A 15235-nucleotide genomic window follows, 5' to 3' on the forward strand; every position below is an offset into this window, starting at 1 on the left:
TGTTGCAAACAGGAACATTTTGTATTTCCCCCACTGTCAGTGTGTAAAGCATTCAATGACAAATCAATAGTGCCCAACAGTGAGTGGTTCTCTTCCTTCATTTTAATCTGTGTGGCTCATCCTGGTGGCAGGAGAGCAGCAGTGTCAGGAAAAGGGAATGATTTTTACCAGGATTGTTTTGCGGCTGCCCCACCCTCTTTCCCAAAACAAATTGACTGGGGCTTCGAGGCTTTAATTTGCTTTTTCAAGAAACAAACAGACGTTTGTTTTCTCCCTTGCTGCTCTGTATTCCTCCCTGCCTGCTCCTCCCATCACGTTGCTTGAAGGCTGTGCTGTTCTCCTGGTTTCTTTACACTGGAATTTCCAGGGGCTTTGCCATAATGCTGTGGCTTCCCACCATTGGAGGGTTACCACTGCCAGGGAAGAGGAGTGAGGAAGGAAAAAAGTCCCAATATCAGGTTCTGAGTGACAATGACCTGTGTTAGAAACCCACCCACTCGATCACTTCATTGAACAGGGGCAGATTTTCATCAGAAGGAACTCCCAGAGGGGTTGGGTGCTTTGAAGGAAATACATTAATTAAAGCACTCTACAAAATAGTGGGTGAAGAAATGCATAATATTTCCACTAGATTTTCTGCTACGCTGAGCACTTTTTGACCTTCATCTCCAAACAGGAGATGGAAACTCGGGTTTGAAAGCCTTTGTACACACTGGAAGCACAACTTGATCATTTCCTCTGCAGTTCTTCTGAGGAAAAAAAAAAAAGGCAGCAGAAATATGATCATGTTACCATATTTGCAGCCGAAGCTGTTTAGAACCCAGGCAGACTAACATTAACAAATGATGATAATTAGGCTTGATTTGCATATTAAAATTGTCTTAATTAAACACTGATTCTGTAAACGTTTAAAGGCTGTAATCGATCTTTTGCAGGCACTCTTGGTTATTTATATGATCTAATAAAGGCTGGAGGCTTTGTTAATGAGCCCTCTATTTCCTAACTTGTATGTGTCAATGAGATTAGTTTGGCGACAATTACAGAGCAGGCTGCTGTTAATAACTCACCAGCCCCAAGGCTGGCATTGCTTTGTCTGAGGCTGCACACATGATCCAGCTCCTTCAGTGGGACCCTGCTGTTTACAGTTCCTTGCTGCTCAGACAGGGGCCCAAGTCACAACCCTTACTGGGGAAAAATCCCAGGAAGGAGATTTCACAGGGAGTTTTTGTTGCTGTAAAATCAAGCTCGTGGTGTCCTGCGAGTTGTTTGAATAATGGATCTAATATTTATACAGCGTTGAGCTTAGTCACAATACATTTGGTCCCAGATCTAATTCTTGCAGCTCTGACAGGCTGAACTTCGTCAGAAACTTTTTTTAATTTAAGAGGTAACGTAATCATGCTGCAATTTTATAAGAGGTCTCTGAAAAGGCTGCCAGGAGTTTTGCTTCTCTTCAGTATTTCTGCAGTCTTGTGCCATGATGTGAGCACCTTGGGAAAATGGTGCTAAAACAGATTAAGAGCTCTTGCTTCTCACTTGCTAAATGTTTTTATCACCCCTGACAAAGACATTCTGGGAGAAGTGTTCTTCTTGCTTTGGAATAATTTTTTTCAATTTTTTTTATTTGACTTAACTACTTGCATGTGAAGGTCTATTATTTATGTATTTATAACTTTTTATGACATTTGTTTTGTTGTGGAATGTTCCCAGTAAAGATTTTCTGGTTTCAGCCCCCTACATGTGCTGCTTTGAAGGTGACATAAATAGTTCTGTACTCTCTAGTCTTGTGAGTCCAGTCACCAGTTACAGAGCCAGTATTGATGGATTAAAAAATATATTTATTCCTATGTCATTTCAGCCATTAAGTTTATAGGGAAATATTAAGCTTAGCAAAGCTAAACCACTAGAGTGTATTTTTAATGATTAAAATAATTATTCTGTGGAATGATCAATAAACTCTATAAAGCAGGTAGGAATTTCAAAATTGGTGTTTTACCTAATTCCATTTCTACCAAGACTGAAGACAGCTTTTTACTGCAGTGCTATGATGAAAGAGTACCACTGGTAATCCTCAGACTGAGATTCAGCAAGGTACTTCCAGTGGGAATGCTTTGTATGGCCAAAGTCAGAAGGTGTATTTACACAGCTTTGGTCTGAGCATGAGCATATTTATTGGCAAAGGTAAATTCATAGGCTTGACGTCAGCTGGAAGTTTTTTCTTGCCAAGGCATTACCCAGTGTCCTCATTCCAAGAGTGAAACTGGGAATAAGGTTGTCTCTAGCTTCAGTAAGGCCCAGATCTGTTTCGTTTTGTGATCCTTCCTTGTGGAAGGCAGTGACAAAAAGCATGATGCCTTTTCACACTGAATCTGTATTTTAGCAAGACCCCAAAAAACATACAAGGCTCATAATATATGAAGCATGCAAGTTTACGAGACAAATTTTACCTGTTCCTAAATGTAAAGGAAGTTAACTGTCATATTAATGAGGTACTCAGACAGCAATTATATTTGTGCTTTGAAAGCTGAATAGAACTTAGATGTCCAGCAGACTTACTACAGATGGAACTATTTCCATAGCTTTACAGACCTTCTCACTTTACTTTCTCTTTTCTCTAGGAAATCTCACTTCTGAAAATATTGATATACGTTTGATTTAGAGTCATTACAGAATTCTGAATTTGAAATTACAGAACATTAGGATTATTTTTGATATTTTTCTTCTCATTTCACTTAGAATATGTAGATGGTATAAGCAGGATTTGGTGCAGGGAATCTGTAGACAGTGTGTTTGTAAAAGCTGATTGCAGTGTTTTCTCCTCAGACACTGGTGATTTATTATTTTTTCAATTTTGACTTTTTAAAAGTTCATTTTTTTTCTTATTTCAGTGACTTCTTTTTCCAGTTAATAACTTCATCAGTGCTTCTAGCTAAACAGTCTGGATTCTCTTCTCTGATCCTGGTTATTCAGGTCAACAATCCTGTTATTCCCATAGCAGCAGTAGTTGGGAAAAACAGATCATGGTGAGCAAGTGGTGTGCCTTCCCTTTCCATTCAGATCTGGTTTCTTTGCCAAACCCCCCACATTGGGAACGAGTCATTCCCTTCCTTTAGGTTAGAGAGGAAATAGAGATCAAAGAAGAATCTGACTTCAAGAGAGCTGTTCAGCAGTTGCAGGTTGGTGGAAGAGAACTGCAGCCATGTTCTGTGAAGTTTGCCCTTTTTTGCTGTTCTCGTTGTGGTATTTTCACTGTGCATCTGCCATTCGAAATTTGGCTGAGGTGCATTTGATGCAGAGTGACTGCCAGAACAAAATTCACACTGTGAATGCAGCAGGCTTACAAATTCCTTTATACCAAGAGAAGTAAACACTCTCCCAATGGCTGTCAGACAAGTGATAACTTTGATCTTATTGGCTTACTCTTGATTTATGCTGACTCTTTGAAGGGAAGAAATTCTTCAACTTCTTCTTTTTCCTTTCTGTTTTTGAAACTTTTGGGCTACCTCATTTGTCTTATTTAGTAATCACAGTTGTGTATGTAGCTGCTTTTCTCTCTATACTGTCTTTTTCAGTTAAAGCCTCTTAGTTTTTCCTTTCTCCTGCTAGGAAAAAAAAAAACACAACATTGTTCTGGTATGAATTCATAGTAGGCAATAGTTTGGTATTTGGGCCAAAATTGAGCTTCGGGTTTTAAGAGCACCGAAGTCCTTCAGACTGATACTCAACTTGTCATAGTCATAGAAGAAAGGATTTCCCACGTGTAGTCCTCTCACTTTTTCTTATATATAATTAAATTATGTATTCATTGTTTTATTCTGGCTTCATATAATTTAGTTTTCAAAGCCAGCAGAAATTATTCCTATTTTTCCTTTACTGCACTCATAACTTTTCCAGTTATATTCCACCAGCAACTTCCACTCATTTATAATTCGTATTTTTGATCTTTTCTACTTTAAAGCAATAGAGCTCATGATGTTTAGTGTTAGGCAGCCCTACCAGGTTTCTGTCACTCAGGCATCGCTCTCCTGCAAATAGTTGGTATGTTTTGCAAAGCACTGGAATACCAAGTTAATTTAAACTGCAAAGTCTGCAGTTAACAGGCTTCGGCACACAGGATTTCCCTGGCCAGCCCTGCTCTTGCACCGCTGACCATTCCCTTGCTGGAACATTTAAACTCCGGGAGTTACACTGGATAGGAGAAATGCAGTTCCTAAATTTTGCTTTTTTGGTGCAGGCAGGGTGATGTTTGTTCACCTGCCTTTCAAATGTTTAGTAAGGCACGGTGGCTTCTGTTAATGAAGCCGCCTGCCAATATCAACCAGGGGAGTGACGTACAGCTCTGCTGTTACTGACACAATTTCAATATCCCTGAGGGACTTTTTCTTCCATTTATTTTCTTTGAAAGGAATGATGGGTCCAGAAAAGAAATTCCTCCCTCCCCTTCCCTGGATGGTCTGTCATGGCCGTGCAGGTGGGACTCTGCTCGTGTGTGATCTCTTCAACTAGAGATGACACTTCTCTGTCTTCACAGAAGCAGGTACAGGGAGGTGTCTGCTTGCCATAAAACCTTTCTTCCTCCTTATATAGTTGGGAGTTTGATGTCTCTTACAGGAGTTGAGTGAGGAGAGAATCCCACACGGTCATGTCTGTTTAAATACTGCCTGTGGTTACAGCTTTCTGCAGACTGCAGTACAAAAATCCAAGTGTCACTAGAAGACAAAAAGATAATTCACTTTCATCTTGAGAACAAAGATGAACAGAGGAGCTTTTTTTCAACTTTTTTAATTCATGAAACATTTATCTTAGAGTCAGGTTATATTATGCTGGCAGGAATATAATCTGTCAGCATTTCTGCTATAAACTCCTGTTTTTAGTGGTTTTTGGGAGAGCCTTAGAGGTTCACTTTGAACAGATTTAGCATACATGGTCTTGGCCTAGAAACATACTTTTCCTCTCAATTAAAAAATAATACTATGACTTTGTGATCAGTGCAAAAGACATATTAATGCTATCTTTAGGTGAAAGTTCAGACCTACAGAAATGAGATAATTCAGGGGTGCTCCAGAGCAAGGTAATTAAGTTTTTCCCCATGTTTAATAGCAGATATTACTAACTGAAGTGAAAGGAAGGCTGGTTTGTGATGAAAAGTGGGGCATTGGGCTTAGCTGGCAGGCAGAGCTCCCTTCCTCGTTTTTATTACCTACCAGCTTTAGAAAAATACTGTTTCTCAAGTTTGTAATGTTTCATGGTATGAAAGTTGTTACATAAGTTCATGCATTTTAAAGAGATCAAAAATTCTTTTCTGTTTCTTTAGGAAGATATAGCGAATAAAGTGGGTTTCTTTTAAAAAAGAGCCCTACAGCTGATGCACTTCAGTTTTGGTGCACATTCCTGCCTCTGTGTGAATCTTCGTACAATAAGGCACACAGAGGTGGTCCCAGGTTAATTTTATTCCCCAAAGACAGGATTACAGAACATCTGAGTAATGCCCTGGCCTTACCCTTGCTCTGACATTAAGAAACCGCCTCCTCCACATGATTTCTGGGCCCCCCCCCCCCCCCCGGATATAATCCAAGAGAGGAGAACAGAAGCAAAGTTCGTGCTGAAGGTTCTGTGCTCGAGCTTATTGAGTAAAACCTGCGGTGACAGATGGTAGAATTGTTTTCCAAATGTGTTCAGTGCTTACTGTACAGCTCCTGTCCATCACGTGCCCGTCAGAGCCCCCGGGGCTGGCTGGGAGATGGATGCCTTTCTGCTTTGCTGGGAGTGGTGCCCTCTGGAAGAGACGGGCTGGGGCAGATGGAGAGAGAGCGGCTCTTGCTGAGAGCAGCTGGGCTGGCCTTGCAAGGGGCACACACAGACCTCAGGAAACTGCTGAAGTGAGTTGGCATGGGCTGCAAAAGAAAGGAGCTGTCTTGCAAAGGTAGAAGGGGTAGGTGGTTTTGGGCTCTTTCCTCCAGTTTTTGTGTTCACCTGTCATATCACATGAAAATGAGTTTACTCTCTCTTAAAAATTGCCTTGTTATAGCTTGTGCTCTCATGAAGAGATCCAAATTCCTTTTGATGTTTCCAGTGTACCTCCTTCAAGGGAGCAATGCAGGCAATTCCCCTGCAGTGCCGAGGGACTGCAGAGCCGTAGTTCTGCTGGATGTGCCGCACATTCCCTTTGGAGCTCGCTGGTGCCTTGCCATGCCAAGCACAGGTGGGCCAGGCTGACAGACCATGCTGTGAATAAGGCAGGGAACTGAGTAGGGCTCACGCTTTTAATTTTGAACTTTGCTGTGAAAATGGAAGCCCTTGGCCAGATTCATTAGGGGAGAATGGAGAGGAAGGTTAGACTTTCCCAGTGATGCTTCAAGTCTAGCAAAGGGAGCTTCCTAAGCATCACATTGTTTGACTTGCTGAGCAAATCTTACCTATGTAAGCTCAGAAGTTTCATTTCCCCCCAAATACAATTAAACCTTTCACGAAAAACTGTCGGGAGGCTTTGTTTGTTTTTAATAAAGAGAATGAGGTGAACATTTCCACAGTTGAGCGCTTCATGGTTTGAACACTTTTCTTAATATAGTCCTTCTGAATGAACGTTATTTCTTTGAGTTAATTTCTAAATGAACCAAGAAATTACAAATAAATCTCCTATCTGAACACTGTTTAGATAAATCTCACACTCAGATGTTGTTATCTAAAAGCTCCTATCAGACTAATAATTACCTATTGCGCCCAGTATATTAGACCCAGCTTGACCTAATGGATTTGTTATCTTGATTTTTGAACTTGCAAATTAAGTTTGTTCATGTCAGATGTTCATGTATAGCAAAGCATTCAAAATAGAGGAAAAAAACCCCAAAACAGCAGAATTTAAAAAACATGAGTAGTTTTAAAATGATGCTCAGCTGGTTTTGGCTGTGCATTTTCTCCAGAGGTGCTTGCAGTATGGGTATGGCTTGTTAAGTTAGGGAGTTTTATTTTGTTGCTGCTGAAATGGTAATTAAAATAAGTATGGGAAGATTCAGCTGCTGTTTTACATACTTAATGGTTGAATTTAATAATTCCAGTGCAAAGAAGGATTAATTATGCTTGTCTTCATCCTGTCTTGTCTTGTATTCATGTATCTATATAGATACACAGTAGGGAGGATTTACAGCAGAATTTCACTATCGATTCCAGAATCTTGGGCTTTTATCCTGTGGAAGTAAGAACAAAAAAATAATTTGAATCTAGAAACCCTGTTTAACTACTTTTCCAGTAGGATGACTTTGCAGATCCATAGCTCCAAAGATCAGGCTGCTCCTCTACAGTAACAGATTTCATTTTAGGAAATGAATGTTTTCTGTCTCTGAAGTCTCTTAGGTAGCTCCAGTCCAAGGCAGGCAATTAATGCCTGTGTTCAGTGGCAGCTGAGAGGTTGATAGGCTCCATAACATAATGCTGGGGTGTTTCTAACTGCTGGTTCTAATGTTAATTTCTGGGTTTCAAACTGGAAAATTATATGTGTGTGTGTGCATGTGGGAATAATGATTTTTTTTAGAAGACCTCAACAATGCAGAACGCTCCATATTTTGTTTTCCTTGAATGTTGCTATTATCGGTGTATTTCCTGCAGAGGAAGAATGTATGGTTATTAATGTAATTGGGCAGTAGCTCAAGAAGGGAATGGAACTCAGATTTCCTCCATTAATATTTCAGTCAAGACCTGACGACTCAGTTAACAACAATAATAATGTATTGTCCATAATTTATACTGCTAGAGTGTCATATGCAAGGAGACTGGATAGACCCCATGGGTTAAATGTGGGGAAAATGGGCCTTTTTACAGCTGCAGAGTCCTGCTCTGGTGTTTTGCTGTTTCTCCCATTCTCAGTTTGTGATAGTTACCTCTGTCAGTGGGGTGATAGGCAGGGAGACCTTCAGGGTAGCAGCAAGGGACCATAATTTTCCCTAAGAACTCCCCTAACATCAAGCTCCTTGTTTCTCCCCTGCTCTCTTCCTTGTGATACAAGTCCCAGGTGTTTGCCTCTGCTCATCTTGAACCTTAAAGAAGTTCAGTGAAATGGCAGATGCTGGCTGGGGACACTGTTTAGTTCCACACTGCATGAAGGAGAGCAGAGGTCCTGGTGGTGTTAGGGTAGATTATTTTACGATTAAGGACTGAAAAGCAGAATGTATGGGCAAAAGGGAGTGTCATTAACTGACTGCTGAGCTCTTGCTGCTGGAAGCTCACTGCTGTCTTGATATAAATTCTCAGAATATTTATTACTGTTTGGTTTTTTTCTGGGACATTAGAGCTAAATAGTAAGCTTTCCAGTTTTGTTTTTATGGCATGTACGTCTGCCAAGCTCAGATTTCCTGGTGTTGATAAAGAAAACACGAGCTGTGGATTGAATAAAAATAAAGTGGCACTTTGGAAATTAAGTTTCAGCGATAGTATTGAGAAACACTTTACAGAACCATTGCCTTTGTCTCGCTTTTATTATCATTATTATTACTTTTATTAAAATCCTTTTCGGAGGGTTTATACTGAATTGACTTCCAGAAGGGAAATCAGAAAGTTAACATTCATTCTCTGGCGCAGCATCCATGGGGTTTTCTCTTTTTTATTGGTTTGTGACAGCATGCTTTTTCTGTATTTGTGGAAAGGTTACTGTGTGTATATTGGTATTTGAGAGTGTCTGAGGGTAAATACTACATCCTGCTGAGCAGCAGCAGTTATTTTACAAGGGCTACTTTTTACATGCAAAGCATGCAGCGACACTTGGTTTGTTACCATGGGCTGGGTACAATCGATATTGCTGCTGGGCCACAAGATGTTGTGTCCTTGACATTTTTTCTTGCTAGACTGCCTATATGCATCTGGTTATCTTTGTCTCCTATCCTGTTACCTTTGTCACATTCCATTTGTCTGTCAATCTTAGGGAATATTGTGTAATCATGTTTCTATTCCAGCGGTGAATTTATAATTGGATAATAATTATCTAAGTTTTATTTTTATCAGCATTTTTTGGCTCATGTTTTATTACTTAGAAAACACAGAATATCCTCAGTTGGAAGGGACTCACAAGGATGAGGTTCAGCTCCTGGCCCTGCACAGACACCCCAACAATCCCACCCTGAGGGCATTGTCCAAGTGCTCCTTGAGCTCTGGCAGCCTTGGGGCCATGACCACTGCCCTGGGGAGCCTGTTCAGTGCCCAACTACCCTCTGGGGAAGAACCTTTCCCTGATATCCAACCTGTCTCTAATATATAAGTTGCAAATATACCAAGTCTTTGAGTAAGGTATTTTTAGAACTCTGTCCCCTTGTAACTCTGTTGACAACTGTGGAAGACTCAAGAACTGTGCCGTGGCAGCCTTTTTATGCTTAAAGTGGATGGTATGCTTGCTCTTTAAATATAGTGCTTTTAATAGTCCACAGCCTTGTCCTCTTGTTGCCTTCCAATCTTTCCATGGGTTTAATACTAATTTCCTAGTTTGACTGCAGTAGCATCTGTGGCCTCGAAGCAGAAACTGCTTCAAGACAGAAAGGTAAATGAAAAATACAATAAGGTACAAATTGGTGCTTGCTGAGGTAGCCTGCTGCCTTATTTTGGTGACTTCTTTTAAACAAAAGAAATTCTGTGAAGCATTAAATGCTGGGCTTTATGAGAGATTTGTGTTCTAATGCCATATAAGCAAAATTGGAAAGAGCCTCCTTGGTCTGCAAGTTCAGGCAAAAGATCACATATAAGAGAAAGTAATTTATTTCCAGGCTTTTCAAGCAGCTTCTTACAACTGTTTTATTCCCAGTACTTGGAGCGAAGTAAGTTTTTGTATCTCGGTGTTTGAGAACTGTCTCCTAATTTCCAAAGGAAATTTATCTGCAGATAATGAATCCCCATATGTTCCTGCGTCAACACTGCTCTTCAGCCTCAATAGCTCTTTTCCCTCCTTGCTCTTAACCCCTGAGATATTTACAACAGCAATCTAATCCCCTTTAACTGCTGTTTTGTGGGACTGTTCTCCTAAGTGGTTCAGAGCTGTGATATGAACCACGGAGCGTTATCGAGGAGTGTCCCTCCAGAATTACTCTGTGGTCGAACCTCATTAACAACTTTCTGAAAGGGACTGTTGCAAACAGAGAGAATCTACTGCTGAACGTGCTGATGATAAAATGTAGGAGGTTTTGTCAGTGAAAAAGAATTCAAATGTCTTATGTCAGAGCAGGAGCGATTTCAGTTTTTTTGGATTGGGAAAATAAAAATAGAATTAAGCTGATGATATAAACTCTAAAAGCAAGGCAGAGGTATGATTAACCCATGTTTTTCCCACTCCTCAGAGACTGATTCAAGCTGGAATAAGTGCAAGGAAGTACTAGTAGGATGAATGGTAGAATTTCAGATCTTGGGTTTGGGGTTTTTTTATCTCTCCAGAAAAATGCAACAAACTGCCTTTCACTTCCAGTGTCAGTCAAATGTTTTCTTTCAGTGAAAACTTGTTCTTCAGCATATGATTACACTGTTCAAAGCTGGGGTTCACTTTTAATAGGAAGGATTTTGTTCTGTTATCCGTGAAGCCAGTGACTTCTATGAAAACAGAGAAAGGCATCTCTTTTTACTACCCCTATTTTCTCATCTTGAAGACCTCAGGTTTTATAGCAGGAGATACTGTGGTTGGATGGCTCTTGTACTGGGAGAACAAGCCAGAGATCAGTGATGACATCTGACATATGTTACTGCACTATGTAGGTCACTTATGGCCTAATGTGCAAGATGACAAAAGATAATTAATTTTGATTTTGTGCCTGTAATTCCTTGAGGAAGACTTGAATGGTATGTGTGGAATATCAAGAGGCATTGCCTGAGAGCAAGAGCTCAGTCTTTTGGAAGGAGCAATTACATCTTCTAATTCAAACCCTCCAGCAAGGGAGGCTTTTCTTTTGTGATATTTGAATGCACCTTTTCTGCCAGCTATTATGTGAAGTAAGGAGATATATCCTTACTAATTGTGAGAAATGTGTTCCTCTTCCAACAACCAGGAGCTGGTTTTTTAGCACATGACATGTCTTGATTTGCACACAGCCATAAAATCAAGGTCTTTCTGTTTACAACAAGGGTATAGAATAATTTATATCACTATAACTTATATAAATGCTCTCTTTTTGTTTCATTCCTAGGGTCTCCGTGTTTACACATTCCATGGTCACCTGCATCCCTGCAATCATGCTACATTCAACATGAAGGTAAGTTCTGCACACCAATTTCCTTTTTTTTATTCTTTAATCATCGTGTTCCTTGCTCTGGTACATACTGTGATGTCCTTGGTGAAACAGATCCCTCTGTGGCTGAATTCAGTATTAGTAATGATTTCTAGGGTGGTTCAGTGGCACACACCTGCCAGGCAGACTAGATCCAGGAACAAATAAAGCTGTCCCCTCCTTGCTCCTATTTCCTTTCTCCTTTGATCAGTGTGTGGTATCTAAGCCATTCTCCCTTGTCGGGGTCATTTAATTACTTTCTTTAATGACATTACTGCTAGGTTTTTTTCCTTGATGGTTAATTTTACAGTTGTTGTCTAAAAAGAACCATTTTGGTTGGGGTTGGTGACACACTGCCACCTGAATGCCTGTTAACTTTGGAAGGGAAGGAATTTCTCCCAAATGGTTCTTTGAGGTGATATGAAATTTTCTGACATGATCAAAACATTTGTGATGTATGATTCCTCTGGCTCTCTGAGCCACAGTGCTCTTTAAAACTGGTGTAGAAGTGGCGAGGCATGTGCTGCTTTCTGCTACCACTCAGCCTTTTCTCTCAGAGACCATCTCTCCTGGAAAATATTTTAGTGGTGTTCCTGCTCTCTGTGCTCCCACTGACACTTTCATTACAAGCAGAGCAAGGTACTGTTTTTTCCTGTAGGAGATCCTGAATATTCTCCTCTTGTTCAGTATCAGCTGCTGCTTTACCAACTATGCTAACCCTATGTGTTTAGAGGGCAAAACCCAGGGGCTGGCAGAGCAGAAGGAGTGGGATAAGCTGATGTCAAGGAGGAAATAGGAATTCCCAAGGCATCTTAATTCTTTCTTGGCCACGTGAATATATATCTACATTTGACAGGCACAACCTGCCTCTCAGTATTTTGAAACACTGTAGTGTAGAACAGTACCAAGAATTGTGAGGGAAATATTACAGTGATACTGCAGCACTGTCTTTAATGTGAGTATTAATTTACAAAGGGCCTCGTGCTCTCATGTGACCTGTAATGATTAACAGGAAGCTGAAAGACTGTGTGCTGATAATCTCCCAGATAAGCATGTGATTTGGTAAAGAATATTACAGTTGGCATTAAACTCTAGACTAAAATAATTGGTTGACATTCTCAATGGTTGAATTAGTAAAAATGGAAACATTTGATCAGCTTTGATCAAACTGAATGAGGAATATAATTTCAGAAGTTGTGATTGCAGTTACATAAGTTAACTGCATGTACTGGAAAACCACTGAAAAATTAAGTAGTGGTCCTGAGTTGTACAAGTAACAGATGTCACACTGTCAGGCTGGCGAAGCAATTGTAATATTGCAGCCAAATATAGCACTAGAGAACTGTTTTCTTACCCTCTAGTGCTTGCCCACCAAAAAATTAAAATATTCCACCCTAAGCAAGCTAATTAGGGTTCTAATTCTGAGAGACAATGTTTTTGTTAAAAGATGCATGCTTTATGAGGAAAGACATGTTTTTATAGAAACATTCATATTTTCCAGAATACTTACATGGAAAATATTTTGGACACTGACCATGGGCTGTTTGGACGCAGGTGTCCAACCTAGTGGTTATACCTGGCCAAAGAAGTCTGAAAAGGCAAAACTGAAGAGTGATTGCTGACAAAATCCTACCTAGAGGGGTTTTTTTCACTTTTTTTTAATATCCTAATGCCACAGATCTGCAGATCCCGTGCTTTATCAGAAGTCTTGCCTATAGGGTTGGGCTCTGTGGGTGCAGAGCTGTAATGGTGAAAGATCCCAAGGGATTCACTCCTTTTTCTGCAGGGATATAGGTCAGTTTAAGTAGGCTCCTCAGTCACTCCAGTGGGCTTGTGGCAATCGTGTCTTGGGCTGCTTGGTGCCCAGAGGAGTTCTGAAAGAACATGAAATTCTAATTACACAAGAACAAGGAACAAATTTTCCAGTTAGATCAGAAAGCCATCCAAGCAGTGTGTCCAAATATTAAGGGATATTTTAGGAAAAGAGTATTGTACAAGGAAGAAGCTAAAAAAGAATCATGCATTTACACAAACTGAATAAATCCTCATTAAACTCTGTGAAACTGATTAAATCTGAGTTATTTACTGTACCATGCTTATGGAACTGTAGTTAATAGCTTTTTGTTAAGTGGGCAACATTTGCAGCCAGGACTCTTATTAGTGCTGAGATTCCCTAATTAGGCATTTCTCTATGGAACACAACTGCCAGCTTGGCACCTGAAATGTGCCCATTTGCTGGAGCCTGCCCTGCTGGGACGTGGGCTCTCCAGAGTCCCATTGCCCTGAGAGAAACTTCTGCAGTTGTTGTTATGTCAGGACTTCACAAATAACACTTTCAGCACCGTATAAATTCTGCAGTTTTCAAGGTTGGTCCTCCGCCTGTGGAATGTTTGAGAAAACGTGAGCAAAACCCACATAGCTTTTGAATTCAGGACATAGAAAAATGCACTTTTCCTCCTAAAAGTTAATGTTACTAAAATTACCTAAAAGTTAATAAATGCCTTTTACTCCCATGTCTCCATAACACAATAACTTTGTGGAGAAAAATGTTGCAGCAGATATGTCCTTTGCACTGAGGTATGGCCTAAGTGCATCTCGAGCTCTGTACATCCTTTGCAAAGGTAAACCCCTATGCCAATGAAGTAGAAAGACTATAGATGCTTGGTTGAATCATTTTTGCTCCCTTATGTGTGTGTATATGTGTTTGTGTTCAAATAAGAGTACAATTATCATTCGCCTGTATCTGACATGCTGTGTTTGTATGATGTCTGCAGGTTTAGGAACCATTACAGATATTACCAAGTTTCTTTAAAACAAAAGAAGTATTTTTGAAATTACAGGTTATCCTAGGAAAACCTAAAAGACTGATAAAAAGATGCTTGATAGCAATGGCCCAATTTTACCTCCCCAAGCCAAAATGCAAACAGCATTTAGGTCATTCTTCCATTGATTTACTGAAGGGCAAATAATGTCAGACAGTTTTTAAACAAAAACAAAATTTCAATTTTGTTTACCTCTTCAGCAGTCCGGTTGGATGTCAGCTACCATTTAGCTAGGCCAATAATATTGATATTTGATGTCAGTTCTTATTCATTACTGCACCAAAATGATGCAAAAGTCAGATCTTTCAGATGTTTCTATGGATAGACAGATAAAGCCAGGGATGTCTGACCACATCTAACAGACACAAACAAGAAAAGAACAGAATACAAAATCAAAAACCTATCTGCTCTGATTGTTATTTATGTATGCAAGGTGTTCACCTCTTTGCATAAACTCAAAGCCAGTTGCTTACAAAGGTTACCAAGTAATATCAAACGTGTTCAATTATACATGCAAAAGAGCTAATAGGTTCTTCCTCTAGTTTATTTCTGTCTCCATGCATAAGAAATATAATTACAGAACTGAATTACATTTTAAATACAGATTTTATTATCATTATTTAACCACTTTCAGGCCATTGAACATTGTTAGAAGTAAAAAAAAATAAATCTATTCCTTCTCTCTGTCATGGCAAAGAACAAAATCTGTGTCAAAATACCCTCATTTCACTTGTTGGCAAAAAGCTCTTTCTGATAATAATGAAACACTCAGAAAACTGTGCTTGAATCCCCTTCCACATCCATTCTCTGAAATAGTCATGTTATTCCCTGTCTTTGGAAGCAAGTTTCCTGTAATACTCCCTTCCCTTGGCCAGGCATCCTGTTAAATCACTTCCCATCCTCTCTGATGCCAGTGTTACTCACGGAGCCCTGCAGTCTGTGCCTGCTTTATACATTATGTGTAGACCAGATACCATGTTCTCAAATCACCCTAGAAGAATCTGGTAAATCCATCTTTATTTCTGATCACTTTAAATATTTTTGCTCTCCAACTCTGATATCAGTCTTAATGTAGAAGGCTGGATAAATAAGAATGTGTTTAGAAGTAAAAATATTCCTCCATCACTTTCTTTGAGGAAGCTCCAAAATGTAGGGACTCATCTGACTGTTCAGAAGGCCCAGGAA

At 39.8% G+C, this 15235-nt stretch overlaps 1 protein-coding gene across 5 annotated transcripts in view; it reads left to right on the top strand.

Annotated features, from left to right (window-relative positions):
• The window catches only part of VWC2L (von Willebrand factor C domain containing 2 like), a 423395-nt gene that overhangs the window by 243190 nt on the left and 164970 nt on the right, over window positions 1-15235 (top strand). For all 5 annotated transcript variants that reach the window (XM_032693013.1, XM_032693014.1, XM_032693015.1 and 2 more), the window contains one exon: window positions 11148-11213. In XM_032693013.1, coding sequence (XP_032548904.1) covers window positions 11148-11213 — 66 coding nt within the window. The remainder of the gene's footprint in view (window positions 1-11147; window positions 11214-15235) is intronic.

This window comes from Chiroxiphia lanceolata, chromosome 7, assembly GCF_009829145.1.
Source record: "Chiroxiphia lanceolata isolate bChiLan1 chromosome 7, bChiLan1.pri, whole genome shotgun sequence".
Classification (NCBI taxonomy): Eukaryota; Metazoa; Chordata; class Aves; order Passeriformes; family Pipridae; genus Chiroxiphia; species Chiroxiphia lanceolata.